Below are 21,509 nucleotides of genomic sequence, written 5' to 3'. Positions count from 1 at the left end.
TTGCGGTTAAATAAAATTTATTAGATATACATATATTTATCATATACACACTGTATATTTACAGTAAAAGAGCAAAATGTTCAATAGTGATCACACAGTTATATGAAAAGCCATCCATCCATTTTCTATGGAGGGTCATGGGGTGTCCAGAGCCTGTCCCGGGAGCTCCAGGCACATGGCAGGGAATAACCCAGGAAAAAGCTATATAAAAATCACACTTAAAACTTAGCAGATGATCAGAAAATTACTTGACTGTGGGAAGAAGCCGGGGTTCCCGATGGACTCCCCACAACGTCACAAGGAGAACATGCAAACTCGACACACATGGAGCCTTGGTGGAGACTGGAACTGTGAACCCAGAGGTGTGAGGCAACAGTGCTAACCTCTGCACCATCGTGCCACCCATTTTTTAAATTAAGATAATGCATTTAGTTTTTTTTTTTAAGATTTCGCCCAGCCCTAGTACAGAATCATTCATATTAAATATCCATACATTACAAAATAATTATGGGTAACAAAAGCAGAACAACAACTATATTTATACTGACATCCAGCCTTGTGCCCTGTGTTGTGGTAGGGGTTGGCCAGCTGGCTGTTCTTTAAACAATACAGTCAAAAAGGAATAGAAAAATAAGAGAAACATAACTTCCATCTTCAGATTCAATGTTAACCAAGTCAGCATCATCCTCTCTAGATCCCTGTAGGAGAATCAGGTCATCAGCTTTTTGTATGGGTCGCTTATGTTTACCTGGAAGGTGTCCATCTTGCTTGAGCTGGTGTACTCAGAGGCCCGTCTCCTGTCTGCCGCAGCCTTACAACACAGGATTCTAGCGACCTGCTTCTGGCATTGGGACGACCCAAAGTAGTAGATGAGCGGGTCCAGGCAGCAGTTGATGCTACCAATGCATACAGACAAAAGGTAGGCCATGTAGGATCTCTCAGAAGAACCACGAGTGAGCTGCAGGTAGTGGGTGAACAGGATGACATTGGTGGGGGCGAAACAGGCCACAAAGATGATAAACACAATGACAGCCATCACAATGGCCCGGGTCCTCTTGGAGTGCTTCACAGTGCTGGTGGAGCAGAGGACCTGGATGATGCGCACATAGCAGAAGGTGGTGACAATTAGGGGTACAAAGAAGAAGATGGAGGTGAAGATAGTGAAGAAGTAAACATAGAAGTCCTTTATCTGATTGATGTCCAGCACATCATGGCAGGTGGTTATATTCAGGGTCAAGTGGAGGTCCTGCTTGGACATGAGAAGAGGGGTCACTCCTACGGATGCCAGGAACCACATGAAGCCACAAACCGCCACAGCTTTCAGGGGACTGCGCCATATCCGTGATTCAATAGGATAGACGACTGCCAGGTAACGGTCCACACTGATGCACATTATGAGGAGGATGGAGCAGTACATATTCAAGAAGAATGCAGATGTGACAATGCGGCACATTGCAGAGCCAAACACCCAGTCATTGCCGTTGAAGTGATAGGATATCTTGAAAGACAGGAGCGACACGAACAACAGGTCCGCCACAGCCAGATTGATCATGTAAATTCCGGCCGGCTTCGAGGGCCGGATCTTTCCGATGAAGAAGAGGATGGCGGCGATGTTAAGTGGAATGCTGATGATGAACACAAGCGTGTAGATGGAAGGGACAAAGACAGTGAGCAGAGGACCAGTGAGATACTCCTTGACCTCTTTGGTGACGTTGAATTTTAGTTTGGGGACAAGTCCTTTGCCTTCTGAGGAATCCCCATAGTCAATGGGTTCAGATGTCACTAAGAATCCTTGGAAAGACCTCACCCTTGGAACTGCAATAACAAAATTGTATAAATTAATTAAAACAAATCTCTCTAATATTTAATTACACCCATTCCACACAAGCTTGTGTGACCTAGGTTAAGTTGACATCCCGTGTATTTCCGATTTTAACCAAACCATCTCACTAGTTTGTGTAGTAGGAATTTTTATGCTTCTTTAGTTTTTAAGATATTAAAATTGGTACCACTTTACTTGAGGGTGAAGGTTCACCGACATTCGGATCGGTATTGACACCAATCCATACCTATTAGAAGTATTGGGTATCTGCCCTATGTGACCGATCCGCATCCGATGCTTACTTATTTAGTTTTCGGCAGTTTGCAAAAAGATAGCTCCTATTTCTTGTTAAATCAATTTGTACAATCGATCACAAGACAGCTCTTTCCTGTTGATTTGTGTGGTATTCAAGTTTAACGCTAAGAGCATCAGATAAACGTAGGAACATCAGATAGCATAAGCTTGTGATGCAGGAGGGGCTGCTACCACAATAAAGTGTAAGTGATGATGTTGCCAGTGGGAGAAAAATTGTGGGGCATTTTAAGCATTCACCCCATGCGTGGAAGATATTCGTATTGAACTGCAAATGCCTCAAAAATACTTAAAACAAGGCGTACAAACAAGGTGGAACAGTATGTTAGATATGTTACCAGTATCTTAGTTAAAGATTTTGTGGCATACATTATTTCATTTGTATTTACTAGTTTAAAATGCCTGTGATTGGAAGGTCACCGGTTTGAGCCCAGCCTCTGCACATGTGAGGGTCCTTGAGCAAAGGCTCCCTGGGGGCTGCGATGGGAGGCTGCCCTTTGCAGCCAACTTGCCCTCAGGTACAGAGAGCAAGTTGGGGGAGGCGTAAAAAGAATTTTCCCACTGGGATCAATGAAGTATCTATTATTGTTATATATAAAGTATAAATATATATTGTATATATTTATTATATTAAAATATTAAAGTAAAACGACTCTTGTATTAGAATTTGCATTGGTATCAGCAATTGTGTAACGCAACCGTATCGGAACTGAAAAAAAAATGTTGATCAGCCCATCCCTACTTAAGAAGACACAAGTAACTTAAATAGTAACTCAGTAATTTAAGAACAAATCATAAGCAAATGTAGTCACTGCATTAAATACAAGAACCCTTATTAGTTACTACTACATTCTTTGAAATATTACAAATTGGTTTAGTATATATGTGAACTTTGAGAGGCAACTTAAATTGTTTATTCTTCTTCCAAGTATCTTTTTGGAGGAACTTAACAGATTTGCCTGTTAGAAAATCATAGCAGATATGCTACAGTAGCAATGCTTGGTTCTCTCGTTTATTTTGAATACATTTTGTGTACCTAACAATAGGTTGCTCTTCTAACCCTGGTTTATGGCCGTTCGCGGAAAACACTGAATAACGACGATACCAAATGAACATATCAGTCAGTGTACATTGTTGTAGTAGAATATGTATATTCTCTTAAAACAGAAAATATTAGTTTAGTGATTTTGATGGTGTCATTTCTGAGATATAGGTAAGCTAAAGCCGACTATCCAGCCAATATCCAATATTAAACTGGACTTTTAAACTGCCATTTTCATTTGTTGATACAGCTTATTAAGAATACGAGCGATTGGTTTGATGTAACGGTTTTACCTGCTAATTCAAATTTGGCAGAATTTTTGTCATGTACAAAGCTGAATAGGGGTATGAATAAACATCATAAATTTAGAACGATTCATTCTGCAGAGTGCAGACTGTGTAACTTCAACAATTCCTACATCTATGAGAAGACGACTGCTCTTAATTGATGAGGGTGCAGCACGCAAGCTGGGAATTTCATGGAACTCGCATGAACCTATGGACCAAAGTTCATGTGCCAGAGAAAAAAAACGGTATTTTCCAACTAAACGTTTATTATTTCGAGTGGATTTACTCTAGGTTAAACAGGAGCATCAGTATTTCTGTAGCCGAAACGTATTTTATATATGAGAACACGATAACGTAATGCGTCAAAAATATGTTACAGCACATATCAGACTGTTTTACAAAGAAAGATTCCGTACGGTTTCATTTCGGATAAACAACGCACTTTTATGTAGGCCTATATTTAAAAAACGAGGTAAAAATGTTCTATAGCCTACGTATGACCGGAATAAACTTATGTTAACAGTGCGAGAGAGAAATGTAAGGCCAGGGTACAAACTGCAAGAGAGACAGAAAAGTCAAAATAAAAACAGTATTTTGAATTTACATATGCATATTTATTTCACAAATATTTATTTACCCCGCGACTCTAACCACCTAGATAAATTTGTTTTTTTACACTGGATAGGCGGAACGTTTTTTTTGACAAAGGTTTTGCTCAGATGTGGAAAAAAATAGGGTACCCCTTTAATTAATGTATTAGACTAAAAACACAGTGTCATGGATCAAAGGCATGAATCATAGAGCGAACGCGGGAGTAAATTCCTGGTGGTATTTATGCAAGCTAAAAGTTTAACATGACGTTATATATATATATATAAATTATATATATATATGGGCTTAGCTTAAAGACTTTAAGCCTTATATAGTAATACCCTCAGCGAACCTTACAATGCATTGTTTTTGAAGAAGTTATTTCAAAAAAAGGGAAAAATACTTACAAACAGTTGGCGAGGATGGAGTTGGCAATGAAGAGGCGGAGTGGAGAGCTATACATGCCGAAAATACAAGCAATTTTAACATGACGGTACTTTCTTCACTTTTCAATAAAAAAGAAAACGACAAATATATGACAATATATAAGACAAAGCAGAGGAAAACGCGACGCTCCCTAAGCCCGGCTTCTTCTCTGCGATCTTTCCTTACGCCTAACGGGTCTTATTAAGGCCACCTATTTGTCAGATGATGTCATTGTAGCAACCAGTCCAGTGTGTTTATGTCACGAATGTTTTTATTTACCTAAGAGCACCCAGATTAATAAACTAACATAATATGACTACAGGGCTGTTATGCTCGCGTTTTACTTTAAAAGATCATCAAATAAGAAAAATTATTTTTACATTCACATTATAAAGTACCTGGCCAAAGAAGTGACTTTTGACAACAGATTGTTTTTATGCTTGTTTTTGTTCTGTATATATATATATATATAAAAATAAAGAAATCCACCCATGCATCTTTCAGCTGCTGATCTGGGTGAGGGGTTAGGGTTGGGCTAGCAGGGCAGGCAGCCTGAAGCCAATCCCAGGCAGTACACACCACAAGACAGGATTGCACTTAGGCAAAGGTGTAGGGACAAGACAGGCAAGGCAGGAGACTGCCTAGGGCCCCTGAGCTGGGCCGATTACATAATACATTGCGACGACCAATCTGCTGTTTTTGTGTATTCTGTTTTTCACATTAAAGTGAAAATAAAGGAATTATGTTTATTACATTCTCTTTGTTGATATAAATTTACACTTAACAGAGCTGGAGGGTCCCATGGAGTTTTTTGCCCATGGCCCTCAGTGTCCATAGAATCGCCTCTGCACTCAGGCATATTGCTTTAAAATAATTTTGTAAAATCTTTAGCTGTATGAACAAATTGTTGTTTGGTAGGAACAAAATCAGCCCCGAGCCGCCTGCCCCCCTGAACACGGATGGTTTTACTGGAATATTGGTAGGGACGTGTCCCTACTGTCCTTATCCAAATCTACGCTGCTGTGTACAGCAGAGCTTTAGGGCCACCAAAATGAAAACAATCAAACTAAAAAAACAATTTTGACATTAAAATAAAAAATGTTGAAATCATAATGTTGAAACTTTATAAAGCCAAAATTAAAAAATCATAAAGTCAAAATAAACTTTTGACATAAAGTCAGAATAAAATTTCCAGAAAAAGTCAAAATAAACTTTCTAAATTAAAGTTGAAATAAACTTTCCAGGAAAAACTTGAAAGTTAAACAGTAGAAACCTGTGAGTGACTGTGAGATATCAGTAGGAGGTGAATTGTCTTACAGTACATGACGACACCATACAGATGCCTCACATTCAGCTGCTTTCTGGATTCATTCCATACAAAATGCAAATTCATGTAGAATTCAACTTATACCTCAAAACCTACTATTTTAATCATGAAAGTTTTTAAAAATTTTGGTTTTGTAATTAAAGTTTTAGTCTTTTTTCTTGAAACTTATTCTGACTTTATAATCTCAAAAGTGTATTTTGACTTTATAATCTTAACATTTTGGTTTTGTAATCTCAAAAATTTGACTTTATAATCTCAAAACCTTTGACTTCAATGACAAAATTAATTATTTGCTTCTTCTCTATGATGGCCCTAAAGCTTTTCTGTAGTAATAATATAACCTTTTCAGAGGAATTTAAAGGGCAGCAGATGACCAGGTGGTTAAGCAGCAGTATTTGCATGTTGTTTGCTCAAATTTCTAGTGCGGCCCAGGATTAGAACATTTGAACATTGAAGGGCCCTTATACGTTTCTCTATCTAAATATCTAGTCATACAAATTGCCAAAAGCATCAGCTAAGCAGCAAAATGAGCAATAAAAGTAAAATTTTGGATCTTGAGACACAAACATGCCTGACAAGATAAACCAGTCTAGTAGCTACTAAACAAAGTAATATTGATTAAGAAAAGAATATTAATATATGTGAGATTTAAGGTACAGTGGAAAGTTTATATTTAGTTCAACACTTGGTCACATAAGTAATTTATAAATCTGAATTCACAAAATCCTGAAAATCACCAGTCATGCTTCCTCGTCATCTGTTATAGTATCAGGAAATACTCACTTAGTTCTTATGTACTCCAGTGAAGAACATTCATTGCATTTCCAAAATGCAAAAGTCCACAGAAATGTCCTCAAAAACATGTTTTGGAAATTTGCTTTTCCGTTTTTCACTTAAGTTGATGATTTGTCTTGTGATTTGTCTAAAGTAATTAGACAAAATAAAGTGATTTGTCTTTGCATATGTAAATTTCCTCTCAAAACGAGATAATAGCAGGCACTCACACGTACACACACACACACACACACATATATACTATATACAGTACTGTGCAAAAGTCTTAGGCAGTCCAAAGAAATGTTTAAAGTTGTTTATCTGGGTAGCAAGTGTACTTTGGCTTAGAACAAAAAACACAATTTAACATTAGAACATGTGCAAATTAAGAGTAACACAATAAAAACTAGTAATAATTTCTTCTGTTTTCTAAAAAGTTACTTTTTTAAGAACTCAGATGACTTTTTGCTTGTTATTTTTTGGTTTTCAAAAAAGGCAAAAGTACGTTTCAGGTTAGGATCTGATAAATTTTGTTTCTTTCAAACTAACATGCTTGGGCCTGCTCTGACATTTCCCATGGAAAGATACCATCTCTAAATGTTTTTTCTGAATGTTCCCATGAAAGAATTCTGGTAAATGTTGTTCTTACAGGAAATGTCATAGGATTGCAGAATGTATACGTACAAATTAAGATGTCTGGGTTTTGTTGTCATGACCTGCTCGTCGGCTCCTCCTGTGTGCCACGCCCCCTGCTTACCCACGTGTGTTTCCCGGATTGTACCCAGCTGTGTCTGCTTATTTTCAATCAGTCCTGTGTATTTCAGTCCGTGTCTTACCCGAGTCCTTTGTCCGTCATTGATGTGGTTTGATGTCAGTAGCCGTCCTGTGTTCCCTGCCCCTGATTTCCTCAATTAAACTCCCGTTTACCCTGCTTACGCCTGCTCGCCTGCTCTTTGCTCGCTCGCCTGCCAGCGCGTTCGCCCACTTCCGGAGCGTCCCGTGACAGTTGTACTATTAAAAGTCTGTCAGCTTTACACCACATTTCCGATTGGCCGTTTGGTATTTATTGTAAATTTTGGACATTTTTTCCCTCTGGTCACATTATCTGTTGCCATGAAAAAACAAGCACAATTGTGGTCACTAAACCTTTAACTATGCAGATATGCCAGACTAGATAAGGACAGGCTGCTAGCTCTCTTCCTGTTATGAAACAGGAAGCACTGGATGACAATGTAGCTCTGCAGTTCTGAGATAGATGGCTCGTAGAGAAGTAGAGAAAAGTTTGTCTAATATCACAAGTAATTTATTTTAACCTCCCCTTTACTGTGTTCGTCCAGTTGACCGATTAGTCTTGCCTTTATATTTTAATAGGTTTATGTTCTAAACATACTTTGTCATTGGGTCTATAACGGATAAAGCACTGATGTATACATTTTATCACTGAGGCCAATTTTTTTCTAATTCTTTTAAGTTTTGATTGATACATTTTGTCAAATACATACTGTTCAGTACTGTGCAAAAGCTATTTACAGTATCCGGGTAATAAGTAGTGTTTAGAAAAAACACATCATTTGACATTAGCATATATGCAGATGAAAAGCAACAATGTTCTCCAAAATGTTACTGATATTTTTTTTGATGGATAGAACACTGCTTCAGTTTCAAACCTCTTAAGCTTATTAAGGCTTATGAAGTATTTGCTGCTTTTTCCCATAAAGTCAATATGAGGTGTGTGTAAGGGTGGCAGGGCAACATTACGGCTTACTGAGAAGCTCTGTAGCCTCACAACTTTGTGACTGGGGATTGGAATGTGTGTTTATTTGTAGTTTCCCTGTTCATGTTTGTGTTGGCTCCAGTAAATATACGACACTGTATAGGATAAGCATTTATGGATGGTGGATGAAGAATGGGGAAATGCGTTCACTGGCAGTATACATCAAGGTCTGTTCCTCAGACTGGCCAAGTCTATGCAGTCTGCTAATACCAACAAACTTATTTTCTCTTGAAAGTGTAGCCAAGACTGTTCAAAATCTCTTAGTGATTGAAAATACTTATATGTTCAATTGACCTTTAATGGGATCATTGACAGTTAATCTCTTCCCTTTCTTCAGGGATGTTGTTCATATGACTTGTCTCGCTTTATTTTTTATTAATAATAAGAGTCAGTTGAGTTTGGTGCCCCATCCTGGGTTGTTCCCTGACTTGCGCCTCCGGGATAGCGGTTTCAGAAAATGGATGGATGGATGGATGGATGGATGGATGGAGTCAGTAAAAGAAAGTCTGTGGTGAGTAATTGCAGTTTTTGGCATTAAGTAAAGTTCGTTTTGGTCGTTGAATTGCCTGTACATTTGAACTCCTTTAACTGTGCCTTTGGTATTGAAACAGTTTCCTTTGATGTTGCATGGACTTTAACCTGTCACTATCGCTCCTTGCTAGGTTGTTAATTGATATTGTTAATTTGTGGCTGAATCATGACTAGGTCAGCAGAATGACAGGCACACTTGAAACAGAACAGAATTTTACAACATTGAACAACACTGAAGAATGTCATGTCCTGCCTGCCACGTCCACTGACCATCCTGTCTCCTTCTGTAGCATGACCATGACCACACCAGTTACTTGTTTGTCTTATTTATCATTCCTAACCCTCCTGTTAATCACTCCCAGTTGCCTCTTGTTATCTCCATTGATAGTCTTGTATATATGTGCTTCCCAGTTCTATGTTCCCCAGTCTGGTCATTGACGCAGATCCCTTGTGTTGCCTGTGCCCTTCCTTGCTCCCTTTCATCCCTTGTGTTCTTGTTTATTTCCAGTTCATGTTCTTTGACTTTAGTAATCCCACTTTTGTTTTGCCACAACACCTGTCCTTGAGTCATTCGCTTCTTGAGTCCTGACAAAGAACTGTTACTGAATTTAACTGCTTGATGAACATTTTTCACCAGGAAAGACATGGCCCTATACAACTCAATAATTAAAATCAAGTTAATCTGTTCCATGAAAATTATAGTGAATATTTATCCTGGACTGGAACAAGTGACCTTCAGGTTTTGATCCATGGATTTCACTAATAAATTGCTACTCTGTGTTTTTATGCCTGTAGTGACTGAGGCACTGTGTGATGGAGAAATATTTTCTTGAACAGTGCTGGAAATGATCAAAGTTACCTGCATAATATATAATCCATGGGAGGATACTGGCAAGAACCTGATTGGCAATTGCCCAAGGTGGGATTATTCAACGTGCTGATGCAAATTCCTGATCACTCATCTATGATAAGACAAAGTGAAAATGATTCTCTAAGTCAGCATCTCTAGAAGTACTTGCCCTCTTTGCAGTTCTGACAGAACAATTTTTATTTGTAATTATTTTTTATCTTATTCTTTCATTATGTGAGGGCTTGTGCCAACGGCGATGCTACCCCAGGGAACCACATGGGCTAGAACCAACTGGCGTGATCCATCCATCTGACTGTCTGCCCACCCTGGAATGGGATGTAATGTGTAAATGCCACGGTGCTACTTTTTACGGTAATGAAGAAGCAGAAAGAAGACAGGACATCTGTGATACACTGTATTTTTTGCTAAAAGTAACAGTAACCATGAGTGCTTGTAGCTTATGTGCCTGCTACTTCCTTAAAAGAAAGTTCCTCAAAAGATAATCAAGGTGCAAAGGTTATAATCGATGGAGTATCACTCAGATTAATGTTTCATAAACAAAGGAGTTCACACTATACAGTATTTGTTACAAATCATAGTCCACAAAAAGGGACATAATTGTAAAATGCAGCAATTTCGGTTTGGCTGCTGAATTTAATTGTCGTTACGAAAATCAGGTAATGCATTTTTACATGACTCATCAGGAGTTTGTGAAGATGGCAGAAATTAAAGTGATTTGTCGGGAAATGCAGGGCGGAAGTGTAAATGAGGCATGTACAATTATAGGAGAGGGAAGGCGGGGAGGGGCGGCCCTCCCTCAGGCGGCCAGAACTGTAAAAGTAATGATTACGTCAAGATGGTTTTCTGGAAATGCCCTAATAATGTGAGTGATGGTAAACAAAAGAAGCAAACTGTCATTGTCATTGTCAACCAAATGTTGCTTTAATGCAATAAGAATTTTTCAGTGTAATTTGTGACCAATAATAAACTAATAATAAACAACAGTCCAGGTTAGGTCTGAAGTAAAAACAGCAAATGTTATTTCACCGCGTAATAAGAAAATCTCATTCAGACTATGGTGTGCATGTTGGTGCAGTTCTTATGATGGGGGAAATACACAAGTCCAGCCGGGAAGAGGTCCACCTGGGTCGGGTCGTTTATTTTTGTGCACTGCTGGCGCCGAAGTCCTTGATTTGTTTGAAGGCGAAGTTAGACTGCTCTGGGGGGGGGGGATGTTTAATGGTAAGCCAGGGACACTCTTTTGGCAGCTGTCCCCGGCCGCCTACTGTGGGTCCATTTACTTGCGTCAGAACCTGCCTTATGGTGACCCGTCTGGCCATTTTTCTAACAGCACATAAGTAAGTAAACCCAGCCCCCCCTACACAGACATCAAATTCAGAGGCACCATCTCAAATGAACAAATGACCGTCCAGCCATTTGATGCATTTGTCTGTGTAATAATCATATATTGATTCCAGAAATCTGTTTTAATTACCACTAAAATTCTAAATGATCATGTCAAGTCACTCCCATGTCTTTTCACACACATGAAACGAAATTATATTTAACACCATCGAACAGCTAGAACAAGAAAAGTTGAGTGATAAACCCTGGACAATAAATAACTGTGTGGGGTAAATAAAAGAGTAAAAATTTAAATTGCATAAAAAACAATGCAGAACAATACACAACAATATTAACAATAACGGCATAGTGCATTAATACGAGCAAATATACACACCGCGCAATCAGCACCAGCATTGTAGTACTAATGGGCATTTTCTAAGCGTTTATGAGGTAGGTGGGAATTGGGAAGACAGGGGGGTTGGGGACTGAATACTCCGGAACCTTCTTCCTGATGGAGGGGGGGGGGGGGGCAGGATGTTTGACGGCTGCAAGTTGGTTAGGATGCTTTCTATGGCAGAGTGTCTCACATCTGGTCCTTGGGGACCCCAGATGGTCCACATTTTTGCTTCCTCCCAGCTTCCTAAACAAACATTCTATAAAAGCAAGAGGATCACATGAGCTTTAATAAAGAATGCGTCAACCATATGTGTTAATAACCTTTTTAGCCAACTTCACCATGTTCCATGGCGATGAACCACATCATTGGCAGTTCTTTGTGTAGGGATAGATTGTCCTCTGTCACATATTTTCCAGGGGGCTCCGATATGAAGCCTCAGACTGTTGGTCTTGTGGCTATTATCATTTGATCTTTTTCTATTTTAAATAGTAAAACACTCCTAGTGTGATTTTAAAATGTAGTTTAAAATAATTGTCTGATCACAATGCTTCATGTTTATTTGACAAATAAACAGATGACAGCATTCTCAGAGAGAAGATGCTTATCTGGAACAGACTTCCTTAATTTTCTTACATATACTACATAGTGGACCCCTGCAACTTCCAACCACTTACATGCTGGTCTGGGTATGCAAAGTGGCCTGGAATCTATACAGGAAATGGAGGCCATTAGACAGGAGTACACCCAGGCTGGGATGCCAGACCATTACAGGGCACACAGACACACACACACACACACATTTTGGGTAAACATATCTTTATGGGGACCGCTCATTAATTTCTATGGGAAAAATGCTAACGCTAACTATGACAACCTTAACCCCTACCCAGGCCAAACCCTAACCTTAAGTAACCAAGCAAAATACAAGAGTTTTTGCATTTTTAGTTTTTTCATTGCAGTAACAGGTTTTTATTAAACTGAGTTTTCCCTTTTGGGGCCCAACAAACTGTTCCCCATAAGGGAAAAAATGGGTATTCATCACATTGTGGGGACATTGTGTCCCCATAAGGTAAGGTATATCTGCTCACACATAGACACACACACACACACACACACACACACATATTTGTATATCGTCATGGGGACTGTCCATTCATTTTTATGGCATTTATGGCCTTAGTCATAAGTAACCAAAAAAATAGACTTTTGGCATTTTTAGTTTCTTGATTGGAGTCACAGATTATTATAAAATTGAGTTTTTGAGTTCTTTAGTAAATGACGGCACTCAGTTTTCACAGTTCAAAATGTGAAATTCTATGATTGCGCTTCAGTAAAGCTTGAAAAGACATACCATGAAACCTGAAAGAAATATTTCTGTTTTACTCATTTTTAGATAATTTAGATAAAATATCATTGCTAGTTGCATTGTGCTGCTCCATTTCTTTCCTTTTTACTTTGGACATACAAAACTTATTATGAGCGCCTGAGGCAACAGAGAGAAATTCTTTTCATCCGCCCACTTCCCTCCCCCCCCCCCCCCCCCTCCCCCCCCCACCCCACCAAGAGTAGAAACAGGATATGACTCCATAGTCAGATTTGGGGGTGGGTTGAACCTTACAGGCAAAACAAACCTCGGTATCACAGACTTTTGGGAGACATGACTGCTTAACCTGCAAGCGCTTTTCAATGTGTAGCTTTGGCTTTCGGACTTAAGAAAAGTGAAAACACGGGATGAAATATGAACGAATTACTGCCATTATTGTTATATTTCATTGTCCTCCACTTTTCCTATCAAGTTAAAGGTAAGACAGACAACTAAATAGATATTATATATAATATTCTTTGCTAAAATATGTATGAATTAATTCTGGTAGCATTCTGGTTAAATATTTTAACGTTTTATTATTATGTTATCGAGGTGATGTTAATAATGTAAACTTTTGGCAATTTAATTATATTTGCTTGCTACTTCTCCCAATGACGGCAAAAATCCTACTGAAATTCTCTTTTCACAATAAGCGTTTTCTGTTCTTTTATTCATCAAATAAATATTAGCAAACAAAAGGATTTTTTTACTAGCTATATTACCACACCACACCACTATTAGGCAAGCTGTGCTGTAATTATTTGCCTGTTTAGTTTTTATTATGTACATTTAATAGTATATACATATACACCAGTTATTTTATATTAGCATATGACTCATGTATTTGTTTTTCTTTTACTTTTAGGGGATGAAACAACAAATATTACCAATATAATTAGGAGCTTCAGAGTAAATGTAATAAATGACTCAGACATTATTTCTCTGGACGATGAACATGACGTCAGTGCTGCTAGCTACCTAAACAGCAGCCTGAGTTCTCGGCTCATTCCTACTGCCTACTTAGTGACGATACTCATTGGTGTCCCATCCAACGTCATCATTATGAAAATGCTCTGCAGCAGAATCAAGACCTTTTCCAGTGCCATCCTTTACATGAGCCTTGCGGTATCGGACCTCTTGACTCTGCTTACTCTGACGCTTAAGGTTCATTACTACTATAACGGCAACAATTGGATATTTGGGGAAGCTTTGTGCAGGGTAGTGACAGCCAGCTTCTATGGAAACATCTACTGTTCTATCTACATGCACATGTGCCTCAGTTTCAACCGCTACATGGCTGTCGTTCATCCTTTCATGTACAAGAACCTGCCCAGGTTCTGGTGCAACATGTGGATCACCCTGATTGCCTGTGCTGTACTCCTCATTGCCATGGTACCAGAACTACTTGTCCGACAGACTTACAACCTCCTTCACTTAAACACTACCACATGCCATGATATTATTTCAACAAATTTGGAATACTACAATTTCTTGCTCTACTACAAAATTGGTCTCACATGTTGGGGATTCTTTATACCCTTCCTGGTCACAATCTTTTCCTATGTGTCTATAATCAAAAAACTGAACAAATCTCACTATGACTGGATGTCCTACATCAGGATCAGCTCCTTGGTGTTTGCCATTTTTCTCATCTGTTTTACACCCAGCAATGTCTTCCACTTCGTTCATTACATAAACCTGGTTATCGGCAATGAGGACTCCTTCTATATCTATTACAGCACAATGCTCTGCTTGTGCAGCCTCCACTGCTCCTTGGATCCTTTCCTCTTCTTCCTCAGGGTCAGAACAACAAGATCAAAAATAGTCCTCATTACCGATAAAGAAGAGGATGTACAATCGAAGGACAGTGTGTCATTCTAAAATAAGCCTTATAAACTTTGACATTCCATTACTTGAAATGCTATAGCAGAAATGTTCCTTGAATCAGTGAGGCTAAGACATTTATCGATGTGGTTTTACTGGGAAGCAGTCTGGATACGATGCAAAGGGTATATTCAGGGGATAAAACCGCCGTCTACTGTACAGTTCTAAAATGAATTCTATTTTAATGAAATTTGTTTTCTTAATTAATATATGATATATCAGTAGTATCAGTCGATTCATTGCATTCAATCAGCTTCAGGATTCATCTGCAGGTTGTGCAACAAAAGTCAGGCTGATACACGTCAGAAATACTTCTCTGATTCCGCCAGGGAGCCTCTGACTGACACACCTCTTTGGGCAGGTAGCTATGGGTTACTTGCAGACTGCTGAAAGAGCTTTACATCACAGTAGAATTAAGCTTAGCCCAATGTGGAATCAGAATACCAGCATATTGTTTTAGTTGTATTTTACCATAAATATCTGTTTTTGTGTTCCTTTAGCGGAGTTATATGTAGTACATACTAATTTTATGAAATACTGTATAAAAGTTAATAAAATAAGTGAAGTTTATGCAAAAATGTACTGCTTTTGTGTATTTTGTACAAGCAAAAACAAAACTATAATAAAAAAGTATTGCATTTTAATGAAAGTAACCCGACACAACACATCATAGGTAGCAATTATGAGGGCAGTGTGTTGCTCAGTGAGTTAGGAGATAGTGTCTGTGATTCAAAGGTCACTGGCTCCCGTCCCAGAGTCAGCAGAGTGATTCTGTTGTATGGCTGAACAATGCAACAAGGTGTTTAAGTTCCAATCGCTCCATAGATTGTCTGATGCTGCATCTGTGAAATGAACAAAATGTAAATCATTGTATGACAACAAATTGCATTCATAGACTCATTCATAGAGATGTGGGATTACTGACTATCTAGAGGCAGAGAAGACTGAATATGTAATTTGCCATAACAACAGATGGTCCTGACTGACAGGCAGGAGAAAGAGAGAGGAGGAGTAAAAGAAAGCAGTATTTGATGTAATGATGCATTTTCTTATTCAGTGACAGTTGTGGATATACTGTCTGTCTGTCATACGTGAAAGATAGGTATATTAAATAACATATAAATAGTTTACACTGATGAGTATGTTGTTGAATAATACTTAACCAATCCATGGCTGCATAATATAAATGATGTAGTTCACAGGAAGCCCAGAACCATGTTTCAAACCAGAGACAGCCAAGGAAGAGTTACTCTGTAGCACGGGGGAGGAGCTGGCAACTTCAGTATCGTCATAGATTTAGGAATCAAAACCTGCATGATTGAATGGCCCAATATTTAAAATGAGCTATCAAGTTTGCCAAAAAGCTGTGTCATGCAGTTTAACAGTCCTACGGGTGTAAATTCTGGCAACCACCCAGTGGTAGTTTAACTTGAGCTTTTAATTTGTAAACTTACCCCTAATAGATATTATAATCTGCATAATTTTAGCACATTTCAAAACTATGAACAAATAGTTTTTCCACTGCTTACTTTGAGGACGGCTGTTGTATCCCATCACTGCATGATTTTGAATCCCATCACTGCATGATTTTGAATCCCATCACTGCATGTTCTCCCTGGTTCACGTGGCTTTCTTCCTTCCAGGTGTTTCTGCTCCAGAAAAGCCTGTCTAGGATGAACAGCTGGGAGATAGACATTGTATCAGTGTGCAACAGTGTCCTCTGCTGGCCAATGAGTGAAAAACGAAAATTACAGTTTACATCGGGGTGCCCAACTCCAGTCATGGGGGTCCAGAGCCCTGTGTGGCTTAGTTCTTTCCCTGTTTCACCATAAATGATTCAGCTCAAGAACTGTGTGGTAATTAGCACAAGGAGTTGAATCAGGTGTGTTAAATGAGGAGAAAACCAAAAATGTAACAAATTTAACACCTGATTCAACTGCCTGTAACTGTTAATTGCCCCTAACAGTAGAAAGCTGTGCCAACAAAGATTTACACTCATCCACATGCTTGGTCATGTGGCAGTTAAGATTCTGACTGATATAAATACTTAAAAGAGTAAATTAGCTTTGAAGAGAGCAATACAGCAATGAACTAAATAAAGAAAATCACCCAAAACCGAAATGAAGCATTTAAATACTTATTTGTATCTGTAATCTCTATTTGCACATTTGTAATAATGTTCAATAATTTAAGATAATCAAAGATTTGCAAGGATGTGAAAACAGCAAAAATGTTAAAAGTGTAATAAAAAATATATTAGTAATAAAACTGATAATTTTGCAAGTTTTGAAGAATGTACTGTAGCTCTGTACTTATTTTGATCATGGGAAACAATAGCTTTTGTTAAACTTTTCCAAAAACCTGAATAAATGTTAAGAACACTGTGTTTATTTACCTGCACTGTCCCTGCAACACTGGCCAACTATCCCCATTGTAACTGCAGAGGAACTTCAATATCCTATGGAGTCCAATGATGGTGTCACATGATCAAACCTGCTGGCCAGATCTTCACAGCAAGTTTCATGAAGCTTCATATTAAATTTTGGTGACCCACATACCCCTCAGCCCACTGGGAAAATGCCCAGTATGCCAGACAGTCAGTCCAGCCCTGCACATAACAGAGACTGTTTCAATTACCATCATGTCTTGCCACCACACAGCAAGAACCCACTTCACCAAGATCCCATGTTCCATAAGACTTCATATATTTTTCAAAAGCAACAGAAGTGGTTGAATATTCTGTGTTAGGAAGGATGTGAATCTATTTTGTTTAGGAGGTTAATTCAGACGACAATTAACAAAAAAAAAAAGATTTTCAAAATTTCCTCTAAACAAACCCTCTATGATTATTATGGATCACTAAACTTTTATTGAGTATTTATAATAATACTACATACCAATCAGATGGATACATGAATTGTTATGGAGCTACTGTGCAGTAAAATTTAGCTTAATAACAATACCAGTCTTTGCTGGGTATAATGCTTAGCTCTTCTAAATTAGCATGACCTTTTCCTTTTCTGGAAAATAAAGCTGCATATATTTGATAAACACAGGGAAATGCACCATAATTCACAACTTGGCCCCCACAATGGGGGAAGAAGTGTTGCTCTATTTTCCAGTTGGCTGACTCAGCACATAATGTAGGACTGTAAGTGCGACAGAATGCTGCAGGTGGCATTTCTTACAATTACACAGTGGCAGGCTCACTTAATTGTTTCCACTCTGTTTGCATTTCCTGCCCGGAGAGGTTACAGAAAAAAAAAACCACAATTAAAAAATTAAAAAAGCATCACATCAAGAGAAAGTGGAAGAAAAACTTAATAGCCAAAGTGTCTTACTTTTAAGCTTCAGCGTGTCCTTATATTTCTAGGGTAATGAAATAAAATAAAATTGCTGTCCTTCTGTGGCAGAAGCTCAGAGTGGCTGAGGAAGGATGAGTTTATCATTTCAAATGGCAACAAAATATTTCAAAAACAAGTTGTACTTAAAGCATGATTCAAATCTAAAAGAATGGTTTGGGTGTAGTTGTGCATGGGTCTTGTCTATGTTTGTATATATTTCCATATACATGGTAGAATTTTGAAAATTACAACCCATTTCAGTGCCTGATCTTCCAGTATTTTTCATTATTTTCATGAGTTTTCCAGTATTTTGGAGGAATAATTGTAAACTTGACTTTGATTTGAAGCTCCTTCCATATTGCTAGGCTGGCTGTCTGGTCGTCTGGTTTTCCTTTCTGTTTTTAGACCCTGATTTGTCTGGGTTTTCATGACATTAAAAGAACAAGTTACATATGCCAGTGATTACTGTCAGCCTCATTTAAGAGATCAAGAAAACCCTATTCATCTGCATAAATTCTAATGTTAAATTGCTTTTTTTTCTGAGCAAAACCTACTATCCAGATAAATAGCTTTAAATATTTTCTGTGACTGCCTAAGACCTTTGCGCAGTGTTATATTTTATTGGAGACAGTAAAGTTGTTAATTTAGGTAAAGGTGCCTTATGGTACAGTAAAGGTCTTAATTTAATTTAACAAGTTTGGATATTTGAATTGTTTGCAGTGGCATAAAGGACATTGATCTGATTGAATGTTCTCTGCTACTGCAGATTGTTCATCTGTTTTAATGTGGAATATTTACAATAGAGTATGCAGGGAAATATGGGAAATATCAAGTCATAATGGGGTTGTTGGGCAGATGATAGAATGAGCTTCCTTTTTGAAACTTATACATTAGGAGCTTAATGATATTTGTTGATTTACTGTTTCGAAGGGGTTGTCAAATCATATATCAGTCCCCAACAAATCAGCTTAATAGGGACTATTCAATACATAAGTGGTAAAGATAATAAGTAGACAATTTCCTGATCATTCACTGCAGATGTCTTTCTTCTGTCCTTTTAAAAACCATTATCAAAGCGATCAATCAAAGAAAAGAATATTTCAAATTTATTCACTTCTCTTAAGAAGTAGCTGAGAATAGCAGTAGAGTATTCAGTATATAATGATGGCTTTGTAATCTCGGTCTGGTCTATTATACAGCACTATACACAACTGAACCTCTTCAGACTTCTGAGCCATGTGGATGTAAGGAAAAGAAAATCTGTATTACTGAAGTCTAGACCTGATTGTTTGGGAGGGTAAAGGCTTAATTGCCTTTCACCGCCACCATTCATGATTCCAGGGAAAATGTAAAGCTGAAATCCTGTTTCATCTGTTAAATTTACACCGGCCTACTATCTGGACTGGTGAAACAAAAAAAAAATGGCAGAGACTCGTAGTTTAGCATAAACGTTACGCAAAATCATCTGACAGAGACGTGTGAAAGAAAAAAAAAAACAGAGCAAAATGGGAAATGAAAGTGGAGTCAGTTCTTTGTAACCTTTAACCTGGGCTTCTTATGTGATAGTGGAAAGTTTGTGCCCTTTAAAAACAAATTCACAGTATTCCAGGCTTGTTTTATATGTGACAGAAAAGTCTTTTCTGAGAAAAATGCAAATAATTTAAAAGTCATTTCATTCAAGAAAAAAATCTTGTAGTTCTTTTTTAATTTATGTAAAATTTCTGCTCTGTATCTGTGTTCATTGTCACAACTAATTAGCTTTTTGCTTTTAATATATATATATATATATATATATTTCAAGAGTCTGGTACATAAAAAAGAAACATCGTAAACAGTGCTGAAACTGTAAACACACAAAGAATCCACCTTCTGACCAGGTAATCTTTGTGATAGCAGAAATTCTAGAATCCATTCTGAAATTGACAAACATCCTGGGGACCATTGTTCTGATTTACTTTGCAGTCCAGGCTGATGGTAAGCAGTGGTAGCTTCATGGTTTACACTTACCTGTTGTGTCATTCATACAGGAACATCTTTCCTCACTCAGATGGTTGAGACTGACACCACAGGTGTGCTGGCTATCACACCATATTCAAAATGAGTGAGGTCTCTACTCACTGTCAGATATCTGGGATCCCAGGGGATTGGGACTCATTCGGTATAAAAAAAAAAACAGTCTTCATCGTTTGCTTAAAATTCCAGTGTAGTAGACAGCTATTTGATTTGAATCCCCAGAGCCCTAAACACAAACCCCCTTGGGCAACTTTTTCTTTGGCTCAGGGTTGAAAGCACAAGTGTCTGCTTCTACTTTCCCATGACTGTGCTGCCAAAATCTTACCTTGTAGGCCCAGTGCTTAACGTTCACAGGCAGTGTAGGCAGACTTACGTCTGTCTACCAAGAGGATACTAATAAGACATTAGCAGGCAGTAAGTGACTGATTATAGAACTGGCTGTAAGGTGGAAAAACAATTATGATTACCCAGGGACACCAGAATAAAATATGTATTGTGATAATGCAGACATGTGGATCATACAGTTTGCTAATGAACAGTGAGCATTAAGCAGACGTGCGGCTGGTGTGTTCCCTCAGTGGTCCATGCTGAACACCATATTGTCTAGTTTATACAAGAGGAAGTGACCTTTCCTACCAAAGGGTCACAAAATCTAAATAGATAAATGACCCCCTTTTCTGCAGTACCTCCATAACCCAGACAGAATTGTGGGAAACAGTTCCTCCGGGCCATGGAGAGGCTGATTAGCAGGCAGCACAGATTTTATCCTCTAATGAGGGAGATCACTAGGGCACATCTTTAGATTACAGTCAGGAAGAGATGAAGCAGACACTGTTCTCCAATACCGTGAATCCCCCCTCCCCCACCCCCGGTCCTGGTATGCATCCAAGATGCCGTTAATGATCTCTGATGATGCTATGGCTAGAGCACGTCTCTTGCATCTTGGTGTGGTTGCAGCAGGATGCCGCGGTGCCGCATGATGTGTTTCTCTGAGTCGCTACCTGCGCCCTTCTCCTTGGCGTGACCCAGCGATGTCACACATGTGCCAGAGGCTCATCGCCATGTCCACGACGAGGCCGAAATACTTTCATAAACCTTCACTTATTTTCACATCTCTGGTCAAAGAGTACAAAGTATTGCAATCAATCACATATGAAGATTGTTTTTCACCCCGCAGAAGTTAATAATAGCAGAAACAGTGATACTAAATAACTTAAATTTAGACCATGACAGTCATATTGCATAAAAGCAGTTTAATAGATAAATACAATAAAAACCCGGTAACTTTTGAGACACAGTCTTTAGTAAGAGCATGTTTCTAGCTGCCCAAGCTTGTGTTCTCAAGCTACACACATTTTTATATGCAGATTTTCACATTCTTTGCTGTATTTATTGGCTTCTGATTCTGTCACCTGTTTGCCA

At 38.4% G+C, this 21,509-nt stretch overlaps 2 protein-coding genes across 2 annotated transcripts; one reads left to right on the top strand and one right to left on the bottom strand.

Moving 5' to 3' along the window:
* On the bottom strand, positions 1 to 4,663 carry LOC125745851 (proteinase-activated receptor 1-like). Its single transcript, XM_049019089.1, has 2 exons — positions 4,462 to 4,663; positions 1 to 1,815 (listed from the first exon to the last, which is right to left on the bottom strand). The coding sequence occupies exons 1-2, from the start codon at positions 4,541 to 4,543 to the stop codon at positions 710 to 712; spliced, it is 1,188 nt and encodes a 395-aa protein (XP_048875046.1). The 5' UTR covers positions 4,544 to 4,663; the 3' UTR covers positions 1 to 709.
* An 8,420-nt stretch (positions 4,664 to 13,083) lies between these two features.
* LOC125745853 (proteinase-activated receptor 3-like) lies at positions 13,084 to 15,308 on the top strand. Its single transcript, XM_049019092.1, has 2 exons — positions 13,084 to 13,282; positions 13,712 to 15,308. Exons 1-2 carry the CDS (start codon positions 13,219 to 13,221, stop codon positions 14,725 to 14,727), a joined length of 1,080 nt encoding a protein of 359 aa, XP_048875049.1. The 5' UTR covers positions 13,084 to 13,218; the 3' UTR covers positions 14,728 to 15,308.
* Positions 15,309 to 21,509: the final 6,201 nt, after the last annotated feature.

The sequence above is a fragment of the Brienomyrus brachyistius genome, chromosome 7 (assembly GCF_023856365.1).
Source record: "Brienomyrus brachyistius isolate T26 chromosome 7, BBRACH_0.4, whole genome shotgun sequence".
Classification (NCBI taxonomy): domain Eukaryota; kingdom Metazoa; phylum Chordata; class Actinopteri; order Osteoglossiformes; family Mormyridae; genus Brienomyrus; species Brienomyrus brachyistius.
The sequence above is the reverse complement of the archived record's forward strand: the minus strand, read 5'-3'. Positions and strand labels throughout refer to the sequence as shown.